This window comes from Ostrinia furnacalis, unplaced genomic scaffold (assembly GCF_004193835.3).
Source record: "Ostrinia furnacalis isolate ACB-3 unplaced genomic scaffold, ASM419383v2 OfSCF7591, whole genome shotgun sequence".
NCBI classification, from domain to species: domain Eukaryota; kingdom Metazoa; phylum Arthropoda; class Insecta; order Lepidoptera; family Crambidae; genus Ostrinia; species Ostrinia furnacalis.
In genome coordinates this window covers 79,371-104,204 of record NW_021137830.1, presented here as the reverse complement: position 1 = coordinate 104,204, position 24,834 = coordinate 79,371, and the positions used below count along the sequence as shown (strand labels likewise).

At 43.0% G+C, this 24,834-nt stretch overlaps 1 protein-coding gene across 1 annotated transcript; it reads right to left on the bottom strand.

The window, feature by feature from the left end:
- Positions 1-311: 311 nt before the first annotated feature.
- On the bottom strand, positions 312-23,916 carry LOC114365459 (solute carrier family 12 member 9-like). Its single transcript, XM_028322041.1, has 17 exons — positions 23,756-23,916; positions 21,724-21,787; positions 21,207-21,280; positions 19,253-19,375; positions 14,517-14,651; positions 13,770-13,904; positions 12,859-13,061; positions 10,778-10,982; positions 9,748-9,927; positions 8,664-8,753; positions 8,045-8,160; positions 7,541-7,626; positions 6,454-6,655; positions 3,185-3,316; positions 1,864-1,971; positions 1,297-1,445; positions 312-507 (listed from the first exon to the last, which is right to left on the bottom strand). The coding sequence occupies exons 1-17, from the start codon at positions 23,772-23,774 to the stop codon at positions 312-314; spliced, it is 2,217 nt and encodes a 738-aa protein (XP_028177842.1). The 5' UTR covers positions 23,775-23,916.
- Positions 23,917-24,834: the final 918 nt, after the last annotated feature.

Here is a 24,834-nt window from a genome sequence, read left to right as displayed (position 1 = left end):
CTTTAAATGATTTCTCAGTGATCCTCCTATTTTGCTATTAATCAGTTCTATAGGCCGTCACTTCACCCCCCTTAATATTATTTGGTGGTAGCACTTGTAAAAGAACTTAGCTATAGTCTGGTCGCCGAGCACGTAGAATTTCGCATTTTCGCTCGCACACTCACTGCGGGCGCGCGTCGCACAGTTGCGACAGCAATATAATTATGCGCGAGCGATAAGGATGGGTAGCTTGGGGTCATTGGAAGAAATTCTACGTGCTCGGCGGCCGGACTATAGTAAAAAGTCGCCTGTAAAGCACTCAAACTGCATACTCACTTCTCAACAGCGGCCATGTCCAAAGCATGGAAGTTTCTGCACAAACAAACGTTTTTGCCCACACACAACACGTCGGACACTATCCGGACGTATTCCGCGGCGCTCGGACGCGGGTCGGTGGGTTTCCGGACGGGGAACAACACCGTCCCGTTCTCCAGGTCAAAAGCGTCCGTTTTGTATGGGGATGCGGGGCTGAAATGGGAACGGTTGTTGATTATTGACCAATATTTTCAAGACGCAATTGTTTAAGACCACAATCATGAAAATTCAATGAGGGTTTTCGCGTATGAAAAATCCGCCAGATGGCAATACGTAGACGCGAGGTAAAAATGCTGCATGATTGGTTATTTTTGACATGACATTGACGGATATGTCAAAATCCACCAATCACGCAGCAGTCAGACCCCACATCCACGTCCCGCCATCTAGCGGATCTTTACGCGAAAACCCTCATTCTAATTGAATATTATGACTTTTTGTTTTATGCCGAACAAAGCAAGCAACTTGATTAAAATCAGCTGTAAAAATTACGTCAAAACTTGTTTATGGAAGAACCTTTTTTGACTGCTCATAAAAAGTAAATGAATTAATTGCAGGAGTTAACTATACTGAGTATAAGTACATCGTACGGCAAGCGCAGCAAATTACTTCCTTCCACAAGGTGTACAGATGACCTTATAAAGGTTGCAAGAAGGTGCTGGATGCATGTCGCTACCAACCAGCCAATCTGGCAATCATTGGGGGAGGCCTATGGCTGAAATGATGATTATATTCCCACCTCTCGTTCCCACTGCTGCAACTCCTGTGTAGCCAGGATCTACAGCTTGACCGCCAATAAAAACCCAACCAGTGAAGGTCAAGTTTGTCCCGGGAGAAAGCTAAACTGTCATTGGACCCGCAATGAAATTAATCAGAAGAACATAGGAGGAGTTCGAAATTAAGGTTACTGCTTCCCGATGATGATGATAATATCACACTCACTCTCTGAAGAAGTCTTTAGGCGGTTCCGTGTCTCTGAATCCCAACAACACTGTATCAGGCTTCATGGCTCCAAGACCGGATAGTCTGGTCAAGTGTGCAGCGCCGCTGCGGACTGATTCGGCGAGGCACAGCTCTACGAAGGCTTTCACCTGTAAATTATAAATAAATAACAGATGTAAGACGTTTACAGAAGCGAGATAAATGAAGCGATTCTATTGGTTCTTTACAAACACATCCCTCGATATGCATCCTCGCACATCTCTGGTGGAAACAATGTAGCTTGGCCAGCGTGGAGAATGTTAACCAAATCTTCAATTTGACGAACGAAACACGAAGATTCGCGCTATCGCGATGAATGTAGCCGTTCTACTTCAGTGCTTTTTGCAGACGCAAGATTAAGAATTTAATCGCAATGTGTGTGGCCCAGGGGTAATGATATTGATACATACTTGGACCTCTTTGAAATAGTGAAATTGTGATGTTCTTCGAGTTCAGTAGTAGACTGCCATTGACTGAGTTGATGATGATGAGTAAACAAATTGACCCATAAAAATGTTATGTACTCACTTTCAGATGGTCGATAAGTTTCAACCAGTACTTCTGTTCGGCCGCCAGCGGGTCACCATTGCCATCCAGTTGGCCAATCCTCACGTGACCCAGCACGAATAGACCACCCTGAATAAGACAAAAATATTGGTTTACAATACATCGTGTAAAACAATCAAACGTCTGAGCTCTAAAGGTACTCAAATACAAAAGCGTTTTCTATGGGAAAATCATCGAAAAAATAATAATAAAAAGGTGAAACTATTCTCACCATGATTTATCTACCTATACAGGAGTTTCAATAGCGGGAAGGAGACCTGGGAGTCATCATCATTTTGTGTCTTGCAATTTTAAGTTTTACGTGGTGCGCCATAAAGATTTTAAATATCTAGCTCCGAAGAGATCCAGTGACATGCACCTGCTGAAACCGGTGATTTTAATGGTCCAGTTGAATCTCATGGTTTGCGACTAGAACCATGCTAGGCCTCGTCTCGCTATACTATTGTAAAGCCTTGAATAAGAGGCTGACAATGGTACTATCCGTTTGCGATAAGTTTGCCGCTGGCGATGTGACGTCACACGAAGGGAAGCATCTATAACTATAGCAAACCATATTGAAAATATTTTTTATTTATTAATATTGATAAAAATTGTGTATTTGCGTAAAATAAGACACATTAATTGCGTTTAATCGCGGTTGGGGGAGGGCACGCGCATTCCAGACCGGCAAACTTAGCGCGAACGGGTAGTAAGGTGACTGTTTCTTGAGCTGCTTTTTTTCAGCGGCCCGCCATTATTTCCCCGAGCTGTGATAGGGTTGGGACGTGTAAAAGTACTCTTTGGGAGCCTACTTGTAGAAATGAACGATTTCATTGTCACGCCAAGTTTCGTGTTTCCAATATGTAACAAAATTATGGGCTATATTTCCTTGTATTAAGGTTCAAAACTGCGGTATTTCGGACGTGAGTATATGGCGAAGCTTCCCGAACACTGCCTATCCGAGTTGGATTCGACGATTGACCTCTTTCTCGAAGTTGGACCTACCTACCTACATAGCTCGCAGAATTGCTAAAATCAAGTGGCAGTGGGCGGGGCACATAGCTCGTAGAGACGATGGCCGTTGGGGCAGGAAAGTTCTCGAGTGGCGACCACGGGCTGGAAGACGTAGCGTGGGCAGGCCTCCTACTAGGTGGACCGACGATCTGGTAAAGGTCGCGGGAATAGCCTGGATGCGGGCAGCGCAGGACCGTTCATTGTGGAAAACCTTGGGGGAGGCCTTTGTCCAGCAGTGGACGTCATTTGGCTGAAACGAAGGTTCAAAAGCATGTACACTCCATCCCACCTTCTTCTGGTCGTTGACGAAGTCGATGAGCGGCGCGGCCTGGCGCGGCGAGCCGACCAGCAGAAGCATCTGCGGCCGCCAGAACTTCACGTGCTCGCGCCGCGGGTCCAGCAGTAAGAGGTATTTGCGGACCTGTGGACGAATGTAAAGAACATTGTTAATAATCGAGCGAGATTCTAGCAGACACCGACGCGATACGCGAGTCACTCTTAATGTGCTGCCACAAAGATTGTAAGCGGTCAAACCGCGGAAAAGCGGAGCGGCGCGTTTTAACGAAAAATGCATAATGACAAATGTTGATCAGCATTCAATATGGTATCGATAACAATGTTTGTTCCGGTGAAATTATGACTTTATATCGAATGTCCACCTATTTTTAAGAGACACACACACAGACAGCAAATGCAGCGCCACCATCAGCGAGCAGCATGCAAGCACCGCGCCCGCCGCTTGACTCACTACCAGCAGTGGATTCTGGGTAGTGGGATTCCAGAGTCAGCACGCGTAGTGTCAGACTCTTCCCAGTTCAGTGGATACTAGTTCTCAGAAAAAATGCTGTGGTGTAGATGGAAAATGAGGGAGGTCGTGTTTTATGGCGTCTAGCTAAGAATTTTGAACTGTATTCGGCTTGCAACTTGGGGTCAGCGGTTCCAGCAGTGGATCCCTGTGTTCTCACTTGGTGGAAGATGAGAGCCTGGCTCAAGCTGCCCCACTTAGGATCCGCGGCTGCAGGAGACAGCAGATGCAGCGCCACCACCAGCGAGCAGCACGCCAGCGCCGCGCCCGCCGCGTGTAGCGGTCGCAGCGCGAACATCAGCGCGAACATCAGCGCTGTGTACCTACCATGAGTTTACGATAAGTGTGCTCGTTAGCGAGTACGTCAAAATCCTCTATGAAGATTTTGTTTCTTGAAAGTAGCCGCTAGGGGTTCTGAACAATATGTCATACAAGTAATGTCATTTTTTTACGCAGTCGCTAGCGAGCACACCTAACGTAAACTCATGGTAAGCGCACAGCACAACTTCATAGCTCTAGCAGAGACGTCATCCAGAAGTAGCGGAGTGAGAGTCTCAAGTTATATCTCACTGACCTGGTATCCGCAGTGGCAGGAGACATCAGATGCAGCCTAATTGTGGATTAGGAAGTTCCAGTCAGCACACTCCCAGTTCTGTGAACGCCCTCGGGAAAATTGTTGAGAGCGTAGATGGAAAATGAGAGATCGTGCTCTTTGGCGTCCAGCAGTGAATTGGAACTGTTCTCGGCTTGCATCAGGCTACCACACTTGGGGTCAGCGGTTCCAACAGTGGATCCCTGTGTTCTCACCTGGTGGAAGATAAGAGCCTGACTCAGGCCGCCCCACTTAAGGTCAGCGGCAGCAGGAGACAGCAGATGCAGCATGAATGAGTAGTAGTATGTTTCTAGTCTTTAGGAAATAGCTAAGTAGCTAGTTTTGGACCTACTTCCAGCAGTGGATTTTTTCCAGATTGTGTTCTTACCTGGTGGAAGATGAGAGCTTGACTCAGACTGCCCCACTTGGGGTCAGCTGCTGCGGGCGACAGCAGATGTAACGCCACCACCAGCGAGCAGTATTAACCAGCGCCGCGCCCGCCAGCTAACTTAATAGTTCCAGCAGTGGATCCTAGTGTCCTCACCTGGTGGAAGATGAGAGCCTGACTCAGACTGCCCCACTTGGGGTCAGCTGCAGCAGGAGACAGCAGATGTAACGCCACCACCAGCGAGCAGCACGCCAGTGCAGCACCAGCAGCGTGTAGCGGTCGCAGCGCGAACATTAGGGCTGCACAGCCTCCCAGGCCCAGCAGTGACGTCATCCAGAAGTAGCGGAGTGGGAGTCTCAAGTTATATCTCACTGACCTGGTATCCACAGTGGCAGGAGACATCAAATAGGCTGCCCTATGTAGGATACATGGAGGCTGACAACCACAGTTGCAGGGTGATTATGGAGTAGTGGGGTCTTAGAGTCAGCTCAGCACACGACAACAGTCCCATTCCAGTTCGGTGGACGCCTTCAAAGAAACTACTGAGGGGGTAGATGGAAAACCACGAAAGCGCGTGCTGTTTGGCGTCCAGCAGTGAATTGGAACTGTTTTCGGCTTGCAACAGGCTGCCACACTCAGGTGTCAGCCTGTGTCTGCGGGTCAACGGTTCCAGCAGTGGATCCTAGTGTTCTCACCTGGTGGAAGATGAGCGCCTGACTCAAGCTGCCCCACTTAGGGTCAGCTGCAGCAGGAGACAGCAGATGCAGCGCCACCACCAGCGAGCAGCACGCCAGTGCAGCACCAGCAGCGTGTAGCGGTCGCAGCGCGAACATTAGAGCTGTGTACCTACCATGAGTTTACGATAAGTGTGCTCGTTAGCGAGTACGTCAAAATCCTCTATGAAGATTTTGTTTCTTGAAAGTAGCCGCTAGGGGCGCTGAACAATATGTCATACAAGTAATGTCATTTTTTTACGCAGTCGCTAGCGAGCACACCTAACGTAAACTCATGGTAAGCACACAGCACAACTTCATAGGTCTAGCAGAGACGTCATCCAGAAGTAGCGGAGTGGGAGTCTCAAGTTATATCTCACTGACCTGGTATCCGCAGTGGCAGGAGACATCAGATGCAGCCTAATTGTGGATTAGGAAGTTCCAGTCAGCACACTCCCAGTTTGGTGAACGCTCTCGGGAAAATTGAGGAGTGGGTAGGAGGAAAATGAGGAGAAAGGAGGTTCTTTGGCATCTAGCAGTGAATTGGAACTGTTTTCAGCTTGCAACAGGCTGCCACACTTGGGGTCAGCGGTTCCAGCAGTGGATTGTGTTCTCACCTGGTGGAAGATGAGTAGCAGGAGACAGCTGATGGTAATCAGCGAGCAGTATTAACCAGCGCCGCGCCTGCCAGCTAACTTAATAGTTCCAGCAGTGGATCCTAGTGTCCTCACCTGGTGGAAGATAAGAGCCTGACTCAGGCCGCCCCACTTAAGGTCAGCGGCAGCAGGAGACAGCAGATGCAGCATGAATGAGTAGTAGTATGTTTCTAGTCTTTAGGAAATAGCTAAGTAGCTAGTTTTGGACCTACTTCCAGCAGTGGATTTTTTCCAGATTGTGTTCTTACCTGGTGGAAGATGAGAGCTTGACTCAGACTGCCCCACTTGGGGTCAGCTGCTGCGGGCGACAGCAGATGTAACGCCACCACCAGCGAGCAGTATTAACCAGCGCCGCGCCCGCCAGCTAACTTAATAGTTCCAGCAGTGGATCCTAGTGTCCTCACCTGGTGGAAGATGAGAGCCTGACTCAGACTGCCCCACTTGGGGTCAGCTGCAGCAGGAGACAGCAGATGCAGCGCCACCACCAGCGAGCAGCACGCTAGTGCAGCACCAGCAGCGTGTAGCGGTCGCAGCGCGAACATTAACGCCGCACAGCCTCCCAGGCCTAGCAGTGACGTCATCCAGGAGAAGTGCACGAAGGACGGCCTGAAGACAACATAATAACTATCAGGTCATGTCTTCTTTGTAGGAACACGACCTAATATTTCAGAGGCAAACCCTACTTTCGTCTGGAAGAATCTACACGAACAACGTACATTTTTGTAGCTTTTTAGCACCGCCTACTCAATATCTCTGTTTTGCTCAAGGTCAGCTGGTAGAGAATGACTTATGGCATTAAGCTCGCCTTTTTGTACTGAACATTGTTGTGTGTGCAATAAAGTCTTTAAAATAAAAAATAAACAACGATATAACACACAACAAGGCTGAAACAGCTGTACATATTGGACCAAGGTGCTGGACCATTGTACAGTAGCTTCATATAATGGTCGTAGAGCGAACATCAGTGCTACACAGCCCGCCAGGCCTAGTAGAAATATCATCCAAGAGAAGTGCACGAAGGAAGGCCTGGAGACAACAACGGCATCATCATCAAGTCATGAGGATACGACTATCAAAAAAAATATGTAGATTAAAACCTTAATCCTCATCTCATTGGCATCATCATTTCAGCCGTCCACTGCTGCCATAGGCCTACCCCAATGCTTTCCATGTTGATCGATTGGTAGCGGCCTGCGTCCAGCGCTTCCCTGCTACCTTTATGATGTCGTCGGTCCACCTTGTGGGACGTCTCACGCTGGTTAGTAGCGTAAAAGTAAAACAGTGGTTCACAATACCACCTAGATACTATATAATTATCACTTCATCATCAAGTCATTTTTAGTGTTCACTGCAGGAACACAGCCATCTCCAATTTTCCAGAGACAAATGGAGATGGAGGGTTGAAGAAGTGTGATGGTTGTATACTGAAGACTTGACTAACTGCATGAAGATGACCCCGATGTCTTCAATTTTAAGAATAAGAATACTAACCTGAAATTAGGTGCAGATGCCAAATCCAATCCTAAACAAGCCAGGTTGATGGCGAAGTAACTTGTCATGAACAGCACAGAGTTTACCTAGAATAAAAAAAAAATGTCTATAAAATGAAATGTAATAAATTCTTTATTTTTTTGCGATTCATCATCATCATCATTTCAGTCAAAGGACGTCCAATGCTGAACATAGGCCTCCCCCAATGATTTCCATGTTGATCGATTGGTAGCGGCCTGCGTCCAGCGCCTTTCTGCTACCTTTATGATGTCGTCGGTCCACCTTGTGGGTGGACGTCCCACGCTGCGTTTTCCGGTACGCGGCCTCCATTCCAGAACCTTGCTGCCCCATCGGCCGTCAGTTCTGCGTACTATGTGCCCTGCCCATTGCCACTTTAGCTTGCTAATCCATCGGGCTATGCCAATAAATTGCTATACTTACCCTCTTTTATTCTTACAATTATCAATCTTATGTGTTACGCAATAAAAACTATTATCTTCATACCTGTGCAATGGCATTGAGCGATCCAGCCATAATACCAATTTGTACCAGCAGCCAGGATATGATGACAGCCAGTACTGGGTTACCAGAGTGATTCGCTACAGGGCGTAGGAGAAAACCTGAAAGTATGACACATTTGAAAAATAACAGCACTTGTTTTGAAGTTATCTTCACAGTGTTATATGGCACATGGGGGGAGTATGTTAGGCGTACGGTTTGTTACTTATTATTATAAAGAGCTGTGGTTTTCTGAATAAAGAAAATAAAAAAATAAATAAAATAAAATTGCCTATGCCTACAAATAAAACCTAAAAATATTTACTATTTTATGTCAATGAAATATATCCACTTTGTACTGGAGGGAAGTCAACCTTAACTTCGAACTCCTATGTTCTTCTGATTAATTTCGTTGCAGGTCCAATGACAGTTTAACTTTCCCCCGGGAGGAGGAGGAGTTCGAAATTAAGGTTCGATTTCCCTCCATTGCAAAGCGGATGACAGGTGACAAAAAAATGTTTAAAACCTTTAAGATTATGCACCACGGATCCTGGCTACACAGGAGTTGCAGCGGTGGGAAAGAGAGGTGGGAATAGTCGCGTCAATAAAATAAAGAAATTCTTACCAAAAATATTGTCTTTTGCGAGAGCCTCCAAAACTCTTGAAGCACCGATCAGATTCGACAGTCCGGCGGAAAATGTTGCCGTAAGCATGCCTGTAACAAAATATACATGATTAGTTTAATTATTAACTCTTTCATTGTGCAACGACAGAATATTGGTCTCGCAGCGAGAGCTGAAGCGATCAAAACAAGCAAAGATTTGTTTGTGCTTATGTATCAGATTATCAGTATTTATACGCTTGCCGCGCTAACGTTATAATTTGTAGATTCAATATTTGAACTGGTGTGTGTTCCATTATGCAAATATTAAGTCAATGTTAGTACACTATGTGCTTAGTGCGAATTTGCATTGAACATCGTCGTTAGCGAGTGCGTCAAAAAAAGTCAAAGGAGATTTTAGTTCTTGAAAGTATCCGCGAAGGACGCTGTATAATCCGTCATACATTTCATGTAATTTTTTACGCAGTCGCTACGACGTTTAGTGTGAACTCGCACCGAGACAAAAATGACATTACATGTATGACGGATTGTACAGCGCCCCTAGCGGAAACTTTCAAGAACTGAAATCTTCATATATTTTTTTTACGCGCTCACTAGTGAGGACATTTAATGTAAACTCACACTAAGCCCTCCGTTCGCCTCAACACTCGCTGTGCGATCTATACGTGTAATAACAATAATCATTATTAAATCAACTGGTTATCAAAATCTACCACCCACAAGGTGGACCGACGACCTCTTAAAGGTACCTATAGCAGGAAGGCGCTGGATGCAGGCCGCATCCAACCGGCCATTGTGGAAATCATTGGAGAGGCCTATGTTCAGCAGTGGACGTCCTATGGCTGAAATGATGATGATGATTAAATGAGGGCTATCGTTTTAGCGCTCACCAGTTAGCGCCACTGTAGAGTAAGGTCCTGTCACTTGCTAGTAGCGAAGACAGTGGCACCAACTGGTGAGCGCTAAAGTGGTAGGAGGACTATCGCATTTGCACTCATCAAGATGGCGCCACTGTAGAGTAAGGTCCTGTCAATCGCCAGGGGTGCCAACTGTTAAGTATAAAAACGATAGCCCTCATTGTCCTTACCCACAGCAATAAAAGGCGGCCACACGTTAATGGGCAGCAGGTATACATAGTTGTTCTGTAGCAGTTCCCTCGTGCAAGTGGCAGCGGTGAGCAGACTGAGAGCGGCGTAGGACACGCCCGTAAATAGAAGCGCTGTTAGCGTGCCCATTGGGATGCTTTTGGACGGGTTCTTTAGTTCACCTGGAGAATAAATAAATAAATAATAAATATCCTTGGACATTTTACACTGCGCCGCTAGCCCCAAACTAAGCAAAGCTTGTGGTATGGGTACTAGACAACGGATATAAACATACTTAATTTTTTTTTGTAATACATACATATTATACATAGAAATCACCCAGACCCGTCACAGAAATTAAAATTCAACATTTCAATTTCTGCCGGGAATCGAACCCGGGACCTCTCGGCATAGTAGTCCGTTTCTGAACCACTACACCAAACGGCCGAACGGAATAGAACGGTAGTTTTAAGTATGAAACCCATACAATACCATTTTTTTTTTGCTTGTACATCATACTGCTTACCTGTTTCACAAATAAATTATTTGTATTTTGCAACAATAAGGGAACAAAAATTATATGGCTGTACCAAATGTATGAATGTTACAAACATTGAATTTTCGGATAGTTCCAGTTTATTCTGTAATCCTGCACATTTATGTACAATTTAATGCTGTTGAAACATTGTTAAACAAATAAAATAAAATAAAAATAAAATAACCTAATATTGGTACCGTTTGAAAGAGCTCGTGAAGCAGTTTCAGGATCAGTAAACAGTTTTTCGATATCTTGTATAGTTTAGAAATAATCGAGTGAGATCACTTATCGTTTTCACCCTGTATACACAATAATATACAAATCTGTCCTGTTAGTGTGATTGATCATGACTTATTATCTGGTAGGTAGGGCCAAAAGATAAGGAGACGTCATGTTAAGGGCTACCTTTTTTACGTACCATAAGTGCACAAATACTGGTCAAAATTTAATAAAATATTTTAGATTTTTAAGGAAGATTGGTTTTAGTTTCTTACCGCTCATATTAGCGCCAGCCATGACCCCAGTAACTCCAATGAACAGCACTCCAAACACCGAAGCGAAGTCCACCATAGACCCATCGCTGGTGGTGTAGTCCTGCCCATAAGACGGGTAGAGGTTCCCCATGAACGTCTCCTTGCTAAGGCCGGTGTAGTTGAAGCTGGTCATGTTGGTTAATAAGTTAGTGTCTGGTTTCGCGATCTGGGGACAAAGAAATTAATAAAAATATTGTGTGCGTACCGGAAAATGCAGCGTGGGACCCACCCACAAGGTGGACCGACGACATCATAAAAGTAGCAGGGAAGCGCTGGACGCAGGCCGCTACCAATCGATCAACATGGAAAACATTGGGGGTGGCCTATGTTCAGCAGTGGACGACGTCCTATGGCTGAAACGATGATGATGATGATTGTTTAAGATGCTGGTAGTGTGCTAGATAGCAAGGGGAGTACGTGTATATTTGAGACTAGTATCCACTGTCAGACGGTAGACTCAAGACACATCTCAAGCTTAAGAGGCGCTTTGGCAAAGCGGGGCGGTGTTAGATAGAGATAAGGACAATTTTGAGAATGGTTTCAACTGTCTGTAGCTAGACTCAAGACTGATAGATAGCGAAAAAGAACAATGCCCATGCATTTGAGAACAGTTTCAGCTGCCAGTAGCTAAACTCAAGACTCATATCTAGGTTGAGAGAGTGACACCTATGGTAACACTTAACAGGATTTTTGTTTTCATAGGGGTCACTTAAAAATTAGGGATTGATGGTGAAAACTGGCATAAGTCTTTAAAAACGTATCTACATCACGATCTAATAAAGCGAGTGATTGAATTATTGAAAGAACGAACGAGTGAAGAATGCACGAGTGAAGAATGAACTAGTGAATGAACGAGACACTTCTGTATATTTAGTGCGTTTCAAGTGGATCAGTGTGACTCACGCTCTGCGGAGGCGTAACCACGAAGCTCACGAAGGCACTGGCCAGGCAGACCAGCATGGTGGCCTAGATGGCCAGGCCGGTGCAGCTGTTGTAGCTAAATCCAAGACTGATCTCAAGCTTGAGAGGCTACGTTTTTGGAAACTAGTCAAGATCACAATCTAAACCGAAACGTACCTACGTAGAATTTTGAATGAATGTTACAAAGAAGAAGTCGAATGAACAAGTGAGTGAATGAATGAACGAATATTGAGATCATTCAGTCACTCTTTCAACTGTCAACGAAGAGCGAATGAATGAATGACTGATAGAAGAACACTTTTATCGTATTATTGACGAGTACAAGCCACTCACGCTCTGCGGAGGCGTGACCACGAAGCTGACGAAGGCACTGGCCAGGCAGACCAGCATGGTGGCCCAGATGGCCAGGCTGGTGCGAGCGAACAGCGCCGCGCCCGCCAGCGACACGCCCAGTCCGGCGCCGTTCAGTAACGACCGGTATATAGCGACGAGTGGTGGACAGTTGGGAACAGCTTGTGTGTTAGCGACGAGGAATACGCGGACATTAGAGATTAGTTTCAGTTGTAACTAAACTCAAGACTGGTCTTAAACGAGGAACTTAGGTGTATAGCGACAAGGAGTGCGAGAACAGTTGAGGATAGTTTCAGATGCTGGAAGCTAGACCCAAGACTGATCTCGAAAATAAGAGACATAGTTTCTGTTGCTTGTTGCTAAATCCAAGACTGATAGATAGCAACGAAGACAGTTGAGAATGGTCTCAGCTGTCTGTAGCTAGACTCAAGACTGATAGATGGCGACGAGGAATGGGTGGATATTTAAGACAATATTCAGCTGCAAGTAGCTAAGCTCAAGTCTGATCTCAAGCTTGAAAGGCTGCGTCTTTCGAAACCTGTTGGGATCACGATCTAATCCGAAATCTGCGTAGATTTTTAAACGAATATTAGAATAAAGAAGTCGAATGAACGATATATAAATAACTAAATAACCTAAAATTGAATGATGATCGAACGAAGAGTGAATGAATGAACGAAAGGTAAATAAATGAACAAACGAAGAGTGAATGAATGAGTGATAAAACAACACTTCTTTGATTTTTTTGTATGACTGTGGAGGACACTCACGCTTTGCGGAGGAGTCACCACGAAGCTGACGAAGGCACTGGCCAGGCAGACCAGCATGGTGGCCCAGATGGCCAGGCTGGTGCGAGCGAACAGCGCCGCGCCCGCCAGCGACACGCCCAGCCCGGCGCCGTTCAGTAACGACCGGTATAGGAACCGGTACCACCAGCCATCGGGTATACCAGGGTTTGGGTGGACTAGGTATCCTGAAATATTACATTAAAAGTCATGAGTATAGCCATGATAACCGAACGGTGAAGGGGTCGGACTGGCCGACTCGAGATCCGAGGAAGGCAAGTTTGAACCCCACCGCCGCTCGACTATTGTGGTGAGCCCACTCGTAACACAAGCTTATTTAGCTTAACACCTTAACACGAGGGGCTAACGGGACTAATAGTAATATGTGCAATACAAATTGCTAATGTTTTTTTTTTTTCATAAAAAAAGAGTTATTTAGCAAATAGGCTTTTAAAAAGGCTGTTAGATATGCCAGTATTACTTTAACCCTACCACTGCTTCGGGGCAATAAAAGGCCAATGCTGAGAAGAAGCGCCAAGAAATCAGTCGAGTCGAAAAGATTTTTCGCTCAAAACAGTGATAGCAGTTCTGAACCCATAGGGAGGGGAATTTAATATGACTCTGCTGTCTACTTGTAATTTCGATGCTTTTCAAATTTAGGTACTTACAGACGACGGCATGGCATTGTCAAGGTAAACACTATGAGGTCTTATGCAGATGTAATAGATGCGTCTGTACTTTCAGACTTTTTAACCACTTTTACACGTCTCAATCTTGACACAGTTCAGCACAGAAAATTAACAAAAGAAACTCAACCACTATTGTGAGGTCTTTTCAGATGGTTCAATATAAAGCTGAAGTAACCAGGCAAATCAAAACACTCTAATATCACTCACCATTAGGTCCAAAATTCTCTACCAGAGCTTCAGTGCACGCCGATATACAGAGGGCGCTGGAGACAACGTTTGCGAAGAAGAACAGAGTTCCGATGGCGCCACCGAACTCTGGACCTAAAGTCCTGCTTATCATGACTGGAAATTGGTTTAGGAAATTAGATGTGGGGAAAATTTTAGCCTTTATGATAAAAAAGAGATGTTTTATTTATTGTATGAAGTAGACTTATACAGCAATGTTTACTGTTATAAATAAAAATATAATACTAATACAATAAGCATTACTTTAAATTTTGCATTTCACATAAATACCAAGATCCCATACTCATTAATTTCAATTGAACGCTACCTCTTTTGGTAGCGTTTTTGAGAAAATGGCATAGACAAATAGGGAGGGACGACAAAGTGATTCTAAAATATGTTTTATAATGCATAATATGAGTTCTTTTTCTTGGGAGAGGTAGAGACCCATAAAAAAGTATTTGATGTTACAATTTTAGTCACTTTCATCGTGAATTTATGGAATTCGTTCACAGAATACCACATGCGACGACTAAATTACTACAGGGTGATAATCCGTTTGCGACGACAGTGTGACGACATTGTAGATGTCATCTACAATTAGATTATAGATGTTACACTGTCGTCGCAAGAGGATGTATCTTTTTTTTGCCTTTATTACACTTTTTGTTGAAAATTCTACATTTTGATATCAATTGACTTAATATATTCGTTATTATAAAAGGATACAATAAACCCCCCCTCCCTCCACCGCTCCATTGGTCGACACGGCACAAATAGACGTCACTGTGAACAGCACGATTAGGTAGGCCAGGCCGAACTGCGCAAGCGTCACTAGGAGACCCGCGTTGCCGACTAGGTAGCCTGGAAAGAGGAAAGAAATAAGTCAGGCTTTTAGTGGAAACTAGCGGCCGCCCGCGACTTCGTACGCGTGAATCCCGTTTTACCCCCCTTAGGGGTGGAGTTTCGTAAAATTCTTTCTTAGCGGATGCCTACGTTAGGGCCGGATTGTGAATTTGTGGAGCCCTGGGCTGAAACTTCTTATGACGTTGTCACGTAAAAATATCGTCCGTAAACCGTCTTTACAGACAACTATTTTCTTTTATTTTTTTTTCAAATTATGGCCTACTTTTTAGCGGGATCTGGGGGACCCTTGTAACCCCGGAGCCCTGGGCTGCAGCCCAATCAACCCATAGGTAGATCCGGCCCTAGCCTACGTCATAACATCTACCTGCATGCAAAATTTCAGCCCGATCCATCCAGTGGTTTGGGCTGTGCGTTGATAGATCACTATGTCAGTCAGTCAATCAGTTAGTCACCTTTATGACGAGACTATTCCCACCTCTCGTTCCCACCGCTGCAACTCCTGTGTAAGCAGGATCTAGCTTAACCGCCAATAAAAACAAAAACAGTGAAGGTCAAGTTTGTCCCCTGGAAAAGTTAGACGGTTATTGGATGGAGACGCAACGAAATTAATGAGAAGAACATAAGAGGAGGTCGAAGTCGAGTTTTATTGGAAATAGCTAAAACCCATGAAGGATGTCTCGCTACTCACTAACTTTTTGCAGGAATTCTGTATTACTGGATCAAGCAAAACTAGATTGCCGTGGGAAAGGGCCCTTAGTCCAGATCAATATTCAGAAACAAATTATAATTGAAATTCGATTTATTGTATAACAAGAGACTTGAATAGATAAATTATTTACCACCAGTATTTACCATGTGACAAGCAAATAAATAAATAATCCACTGTTAAATGTCATGGATTAAATTATTCAAGCAAATACAATTTGATTATACTCGTATTTTATCAAATTACTAGTATTCCAGCTTATTTATATGAACTAACAAGGAATTAACCATTTACAGTCAACTAATTAACAACATAACTGTTTATACTATCAACATAGCAATAAAATTATGTCAACTATCCAGCGCATACGCCCTAGATCGCGCGTGTTGTGAGTTACGTCGATGCGATAACGTTTGAAAACATTGCAAGCGATTATAATAATTTACAATTAATGCTTCAATCACACCAACGCGTGCATATCGCAAACGCCGGCGCGATCATAGGGAAATGACAGGTCGCGTGAACTGTCATTAGTCGCGCGACCTGTCGCGTCGACCTGAAGTGGTGAAGTCCAATTCCAAGTGTGAAATCACGTTTTTGTTGCGTGGCAGCATGTGGTCTTCAATAAATCTTCAACCATTTTCTTTTATTATTATTTTTTTTCTCTGTTTTTTTTTTCCCGTTTCACGCCTTTGAGTTTTGTGGCATTCGCAAGGGAAGTGAAATAGCTTAAGGATATTTATGGTATAATTTATTAAATATTTTTATAAATGTTTTTAAGTTTGAAATAATTTATTTTATGTTTGTCTGGTCGATCTGTGAATTGTGATTGTGTGATTTTTTTTGTTTTTGTCCTTGCATTGGTGCACACTGGGTTGGCCATAACCATGGCCATGACATTTATCCTGTGGGTCTGGACAAGGTGCACATTATATTTGCAAGTCAGTCCAAAAGCGATCGCTAAGCCTTTTTTTCTATGGATTTTTTGACAAATTCGATTTTTGATTCATTTATAAAGGTGCATTTTGTCTAGGGGGGCTGGCGTCATGAGTCGACTCCAGTGTTGTATTCCTAATTTTTATTTTTTATTTTTTTGTGTGTATTTTCTCAACATGGCAAAATTTGATAGCGGCGCCCTCTTGTCAATGTCTTGTTTAATGTTTTGTTTTTTGTATTTAAAATGTTGGTTGGAGAGGCACCCGCTGAAAACCAGCGTCGGGGCACGCGTGCATGCACGCGTGGCTCGATTAATGCTGAGCGGGCGCCTTTTTGGCACAAAATAATGCGTGTACAGTTTTAAGTCCCTTTGTTCTGTTTTTCTGTTTTCTTTTGTGTCAAATAAAGTTTTTCTTATTCTTATTCTTATTCTGTCATTGGCCTTTGGTCGCGCCAGGGATGGCGATCTGCACTAGTTGGTGTGGTTGAAGCTTATGAAACAAGCGACCCCGAATATTATACAAACTTAGTCTACGAGCATAATTTTCTGTATACATGACAGCACACCATGCTGAACGAGTCACTTTATAGGGAAATATACAGGGCGTGGAAACGATAAGTGATCTCACTCGATTATTTGTAAAATCCCAACTAATATTATAAATGCGAAAGTAACTCTGTCTGTCTGTCTGTCTGTCTGTTACGCTTTCCCGCTTAAACCTCGCAACCGATTTTGATGAAATTTGGCATAGAGATAGTTTGAGTCCCGGGAAAGAACATAGGATAGTTTTTATCCCGGTTTTTGAAACAGGGACGCGCGCGATAAAGTTTTTCTGTGACAGACAAAATTCCACGCGGGCGAAGCCGCGGGCGGAAAGCTAGTATACAAGATTTCGAAAAACAATCGTTTCCGTATTATTAATGTATTCATACAAAGCATCATAATTATAAACAAAACCTTGGCAATGAACCGTAAGTAGATTAGAGGCCTTAATTAATTTAAGTAATTCCTTGTTTATTGGATTATAATGATGTGTGTCAATTTCTACCCACAGTCAAAAGTGTTCAGAAAGAAACAATAATATGTACCTACTTAAAACAAACATGAATTTATAAACAACGTAGGTAGTTGTTAATAAGACTATTCTACTATTTTGGTACTTAGTTTTGTAAATTTTTATTGAAAAGAAAGAAAATTCAAGTTAAAACTTTTAATGACAATGAAAACTGAATTTTATGTATATTTTAGATAGATTTTTGCTACTAGATAATAATATTATCCAATAAATCTTATAATTAAAAGCATTAAAAGTCACTGAATTGAAAGAGTTATAAACACTGTTTCTTTTGCAGGTGAAAGTATTCCATCGCTATAATATAGCGATCGCTATATTATTATGTTCACTATAATCATATTAGTATGCGTACACAACGCATTTGCTATACGTACAGCACATCTAGCTAAATACAGATCTTATGTAGTGGCAATAGAGACTATTTCACAAAAAAATATAGATTGGAATGCTGATGACTATACATTCATCAGACTATAAAATTTTCTTGCAAAAATGAACCCTGTTATAACTACATAAGTCTATAGCTACTATTTTACAAAAGAGTATAGTCTGGAATGCTGATGGATGACTGTACATTCGCTGGCACATCGGTCTAAACTTTTCTTGCAGAAATGAACCCTATTATAACTACAATAAGACTATTGCGTGAAGCTTTATATGCCTACTTGAATATACAATCATTATTGTTATTCAATACAGATAGAAGAATATTAAACAAGTACCATTAGTGGTTTGTAAATAATGACTCTTTCTTGATAGATATTGAACGTGCGTTTTATTTTTGTCCGTACACAATCTACATTTTCTTCAAAACAAAGTCCATGTTTGGTTCTCGGGATAAGTATGGTGTGACACTCCAATCAATTAGGTTATACATAATTTTTGAACTGTCAAAACGGTATTCCTTTATGGGAATGCCCACATTTGAAGTCATTCTTAGGTTCTGTTTTTCAAAGTCGACTGACCGAATTAAAATCATAGAAGCGAAATGAGACAGCTCGTGTTGTGATATAATAATTGTTTATTAGTTATAATCGAAACTTTTAAACGGACAGTTCAACACAAAATGACAATAGGGCAGTACTACAATGTTGCAATCAGAGAAAACCCACCAATGTCAAACTATCCTCGATTAGTGTCGCTCTCACTGATAATGATGACAGACGCCGACCTTGGGACGGAGCATGGACGAAAACTTTGATAACGTCCAACGAAAACAGACTCTGGACTATGTGTTTTGGTAATCAACAAATATGTTTTTTGCTTGGAACTGAGTTTGCGATTGAGTTCAATTTCATTCGTAAGAGTCCCCGCAAACTGTAGACTTTTATCGATCGATAGTTTTGTCAGCTCCTAATGTTAAGATGTGTCTTTTCAATGGGACAATAGGTAATGACCTTGTCTATGGACTGCCGATTCGAGGGTCGGTAGTTCAATCCCCGTCAACTTCAGGACATTTTTGATGAACCTTCTCCTAAGCATAGGTACCTTTTAACCAATTAACTAGTAATTCCTTTAAATTCAAGATAATTGGGGCAATTAATAGGTAGTAACATCCTGTACATTTAATAATGAAACATCCTGAACTGTGTGTAGCAATATGTGCGACCGGTCCAATTCCTCTGGACAGACGGTAAATACAAGCAAAAGGGTTTTACACACTTTTGTCTTAGGACTAGGCCACTATGGCATACATACCTTATGATTAACCCTTGACCACACACTGAAGCGAACCGAATATTCAAGCTATCGCGATGTGTATATCTTTATCTGTATCTTTTTTGCATAGTCGCAAGACTTCACTCCGCTGTCACATCAATGTCGCCCGAATGCTATCGCTGTTTGGCCCAGGGATTAGTGGTAGAAAAAGCAAGACTTACCCATCCGAATAAAGATGAGGGCACTGAACATAGACAGCACCACGGGACAGAAGACACCAGCGAACGTGCCCACCTTCTTAATCCCGGGACGCTCTGCCCGGAATTCTCCGAACTCCACATATCCTGCAATGTTTATATTTAATTGTTAGTACTTAAGAGAAGACAGGGTATGATGGCTGTAAGTGGATGAGAAGCATGTTAAGCTGTCATCGGCAGATAAAACACGAAAGTCCAAGTAAAGACCATAATAACCGCGGCTTCATTTCGTTGGACTCTGTCGGGTTTTATTGGGAAAGTCCAGTCCTTCTGGTGGGGAAAGTCCCACATGAAATAAAGCATAGTGGAACTTCATCTTCCAAGTTTTACGGGACAAAAGGATTGAATTGATAAATAGAAGTGCATGCATGGTGACTGAGTTTGTTGCGACGCTTCTTCTCAGCAATCGCCAAATGAATAGCTGGGTAAAAAAATAATGATTCTGTAAAGGCTCCTTACGAGCAATAATTGACGACTTGCTGCTGATTTAATTATAGTCCAGACAAATACAGGCAATAATTTGATTGATTGAGGAGTACCAAAGGCGTTACAGTTTGTTTGTTTCCCTACCATCTTTCCAACACTGATCACCCTCTGCACTTTTCTCCGCCATTATCACAATTCACAACACGTATGAACACGAGGGGCGTCCAATTTGCACTAAGTAATAAGTAAAGTAAACATTTAGGTAGAGTAATAACTGAAGCTTATCTGTTCAATGTTTATTAACCTTGGGTCTTTAAACAATGGCCGCAGGTGTTACGCCAATATGAATTACGGATACGTAAGTATGCCAGCACCTTTGTTTTATGGGGGTTTAAGGCGAAGGTGATTTAAAAAGCGGTCAGCATTTACAGCATGCAATTTAAACTCATTTAAATGAAATGGAATGCTGCCTTATGAATTCAAATGATTGCATTCTAGCCACGAGCATGTTAAGAGTCTTTTTCATTCGGTTGCTGGGAGGCTTACCGCTTTCTCCCATCGCTAAATCTATATCTGTCCTCTCTAGCTGTATGCTATTTAAGAAGTGCTAGGAAGGCGACCATTAAGAATCCCAGTGCGTTCAAAACTAAAAGAGACTAGAACTTTCCCCTGCCGGGCGGTTAATGGGTGACCGACAGCCTACCTGCATTGTCATCTTTCATATCAATTCTCTTTAGCATTGCATACAATACGCGTCAGTGATCAGAGTTCTTCTAATCTAAACTAAAAAATATTCCTATCTTACCCTGTCGGTCGGTTATGGGTGGCCGGCTGCTAAGCCGCATCCTCAACTTCCTCATCAGCCCCGGCGCCCTGGATGAGTAGACCCTTGGAGCCAGCGGCTAGCGTAAGAACGTGAGAGTCCCAGCTATGTGTTCTTCAAAACTAAAAGATTTTTACCTTCCCCTGCCGGTCGGTTGATGGGTGGCCGGCTGCTGAGTCTCATCCTCAATTTTCTCATCAGCCCCGGCGCCCTAAATGACTTAGGACTAGGGCTATAGATAGGCTATGAGTCGATTAGAATCTCTATCAAGTCTGCGAGTCAAGACCTTCCTTTGCCAGCCAGTTGTGGCCGCATTGATTAGTTCCACATCACACTGCGCGTTAGCGACCAGTGTATTAGAAGACCCAGCTGCGTCCGTCAAAACTAAACAGGGCTGGTACCTTCTCCTGCTGGTGGGTGGCCGGCTTCCAACTTACGTTGTTCAGGTTCCACATTAGTCCTCTCTAAGTCTCGTATTAAGAGTCCAAGCTGCATCCTTTAAAATTAAACGACTGTTACCTTCCCCTGCCGGTGATGGGTGGCCGGCATCCGAGCTATTTTCTCAACTTCAGCCCCGGCACCCTGGATGAGTTGACCCTTGGAGCCAGCGGCTAGCGTAAGAACGTGAGAGTCCTAGCTATGTGTTCTTCAAAACTAAAAGACTGTTACCTTCCCCTGCCGGTCGATTGATGGGTGGCCGGCTGCTGAGTCTCATCCTCAATTTTCTCATCAGTCCCGGCGCCCTGGATGAGTTGACGCTTGAAGCAGGTCAAGGGTCGTATAACCTATCTATAGCTACGTTTATCAGTTAAATCAATAGTGCGAGTCAAGACCTTCCTTTGCCAGTCAGCATAATTTCTACATCACACTGCGCGACAGGGAACAGTGCATTAAGAGCTGCTCCAAGCTGCGTCCCCTATACGGGACTATTCCCCCCTCTCGTTCCCACCACTGCAACTCCTGTGTAGCCAGGATCTACAGCTTGACCGCCACAAAAACCCAACCAATGCAGGTCAAGTTTGTCCCGGGGGAAAGTTAAACTGTGATTGGACCCGCAACGAAATTAATCAGAAGAACATAGCGTCCCCTATAGCCAAAAAAGAGAATCCCACCTTCTCCTGCCGGTCTGTTGATGGGTGGCCGGCTGCTGAGTCTCATCCTCAATTTTCTCATCAGTCCCGGTGCCCTGGATGAGTTGACGCTGGGCGCCAGCGGGTCAAGTGTCTCAGCCATGCTTGATGGCTTCGTCGCTGGAAAGAGTTTGGTTAATTTACATATTTACTAGAGAAAATAAGGTCATCAAGGGCGACAGTTTGCGTGTTCATGATTTGGAGTATGAGTATTTACGTATGTATCTAGGTCACGAAAGGGATAAAAAAGTGTAGTTCGTGTCACATAACAATCTAAAGGAACGTCAGGAAGTAGGATTTTTTGCTCTGGTACGACATTGCGCGACTTTTTTTGTTTTGTTTGTTATTATCAGAAGGTTCTTATGTAAGAAAAATTAAGAAATTCGCGCAGAAAATAAAGAAAATGAGTAAACTTAACAGCCATAACAACTTTTTTTAAGAAGTTAAGTTGTCCTAACAACATCTGGCAGGGCAGCTGGTTTAAGATAAAAATATTCATTGGGATTTTATTTTAAAGAGAAAATAGCATCTGAAATCTATTACGACCTCACTACAAAAGAATACCTATTCAAACTTTTATGGCCTTAACAAATTGGTCAATATTACTACCGGCAGAAAGATCAAAATCGCCGGTACCAGCAGTGGCAACGGCATTCCGTCGGTTCCACAATCATGTCAATGACCATGACGAAGTCAAGGCCGCAGTTACTGCGAAACCTTGAAAAGCGATTTACAACACCTCTTTTGATATAGGAAGTCCAAAATAGTCCCTTGCAGCACTTCTGGCCTAGGATGCGTCACACGATATAATCTTATCGACTTTAGACGACAAATGTATGGGCTTATCGTTAATCGATAAAAAGCGTCGATAAGACGATATAATGGCATTCATTCTAAGCTAGCTGGTCATATAATGTGTTTTATACTCCTTAGAAATAGGTCACAAAATTTCTAGAAGCTTACAGCTTTAAAGTATGGAAGAAGAAAGATTTCATTACATTTATTACATGTTGTAGATTGAAGTCTTCCATGTGTTGAGCATGTTAATGAACATGGTAAAGCTGGTTTAGTGATCTTTCTGGTCTGAGGTTAATGTAAAAACTAAAGTCCCTGGTAAATAGGCTTTATTGGAAGCCACAGACATGATGGCAGATGGAGTATGCTCTCGAAACTTAGGAACGAAACACGTCCGTCCTATCAGACCGATGTCAATGTACAAAGGTAATTGTTTAAATTGGCATTGACATAATCGAGCGCTTCCAGACAAAAGCCATATGTTTGATTTACCAAATCCCATGGAATATCATCAACAGGCTCATCTATCAGGACTTANAGGACTTGCCATTGCCCACAGTCATAGAGGAAATAAAGAGCCTCACACTCCGCTACAAGGATAGACTTTCAAATCATCCAAACTCATCAGTACAACAACTCATGACCATTGAAGGCTTCCTATTCAGCAGACTGCAAAGAGCTAGAGTTAGGGGTCTCCTTAGTAGATTCCAGGACAGTTGAGAAACCATGACCACTGAGGGCAACTGAGTCACTGGACTCCACCCTGCTCATGACAAAGAACAAACAGCAAACGGACACAGGAGTGGATTACTGTAAATCCCTACAGATTGCTGCTGGGACCACGGATATAAGAGAAAAAAAAAAGAAATAAATGCTTTTTACTTTTACTTTACAAATTCGATTGAATTGATACTTATCAATATTTTCTTGTTTCTGGCTTAAATCACAACAAAAACCAGTAAGAATTGTAGAATCACTTTCTTTAACTGCTTGCTACATTGTTAATTAGTCAGCGAGGCAGAACAATGTTTTATATGAATTTATTGACACCAATATGTCACCATTTGCCCAACATCATAAAAAAACAAAAAGTTGGCACTATGAAAGAACTGAAATAAATAACTTTTAAGCAAATAAATTGGATAAAATTTTTAAAAATATATATTTTTAATGAAAATCTTTTTTTTATTGTATTTCATTCATGTAGTTGTCGACTTGTTGCGGTGCTAAGTGCAAGGAATAAAATAAAATATAAAATAGGTTACCTAGTAGTAGTAATTATAAAATACTCACTCAAATAAATATCCTCCATATCAACGCACTTGCTTGAACTACTTCTAAGTGGCAGTAAACCTTAGTTTTGAAATGTAATAATTAAAAATAATGATCAATTAACTCAAAAACAGGCGCGCTAGAAAAACTAATCAACGTCAGGCTGACCTACAATGGAGTAGATGACCTCATCAACTCTAGAAACACNCCTAGTATCTTCCCCTGTCGGTCGGTTATGGGTGGCCGGCTGCTAAGCCGCATCCTCAACTTCCTCATCAGCCCCGGCGCCCTGGATGAGTAGACCCTTGGAGCCAGCGGCTAGCGTAAGAACGAGAGAGTCCTAGCTATGTGTTCTTCAAAACTAAAAGACTGTTACCTTCCCCTGCCGGTCGGTTGATGGGTGGCCGGCTGCTGAGTCTCATCCTCAATTTTCTCATCAGTCCCGGCGCCCTGGATGAGTTGACGCTGCGCTGTGCTGACAAGCGCTGGTAAGCGCTTATAAGTTCCCAGCTTTCTTTCTGTACCTATACGGCCTCCTCACGCTGCGCGTTAGCGACCAGCGTATTAAGAGTCAAGAGCTACTGGTACCTTCCCCTGCCGGTCGGTTGATGGGTGGCCGGCTGCTGAGTCTCATCCTCAACTTCCTCATCAGTCCCGGCGCCCTGGATGAGTTGACGCTGGGCGCCAGCGGGTCAAGTGTCTCAGCCATGCTTGATGGCTTCGTCGCTGAAAACAGTTTAGTTCATTAACATAATATTAACAATAAAAAAAAACCAGGGGGCGAGAGTTTGCGTGAACTTCATGATTTGGAGTTAACATTAGTTTAAATGTACATGTGGGTCACGAAAAGAATAAAAATGGGCAGTTCATGTTACGTAACCACATGCAGAAAATGATAGAACCTAGCATACAAGTAAAATGCCTTAACTGTGTCCATAAATTTTGAGACAGACTGCAAGTTCGCAGTCAATTTGTCATGATCAATTACTAGGAGTACATTATTTTAAAGAGAAAATAGCATAGTAATACCTGAAATCTATTACGACCTCACTAGAAAAGAATACCTATTCAAACATTTATGGCCATAACAAATTGGTCAA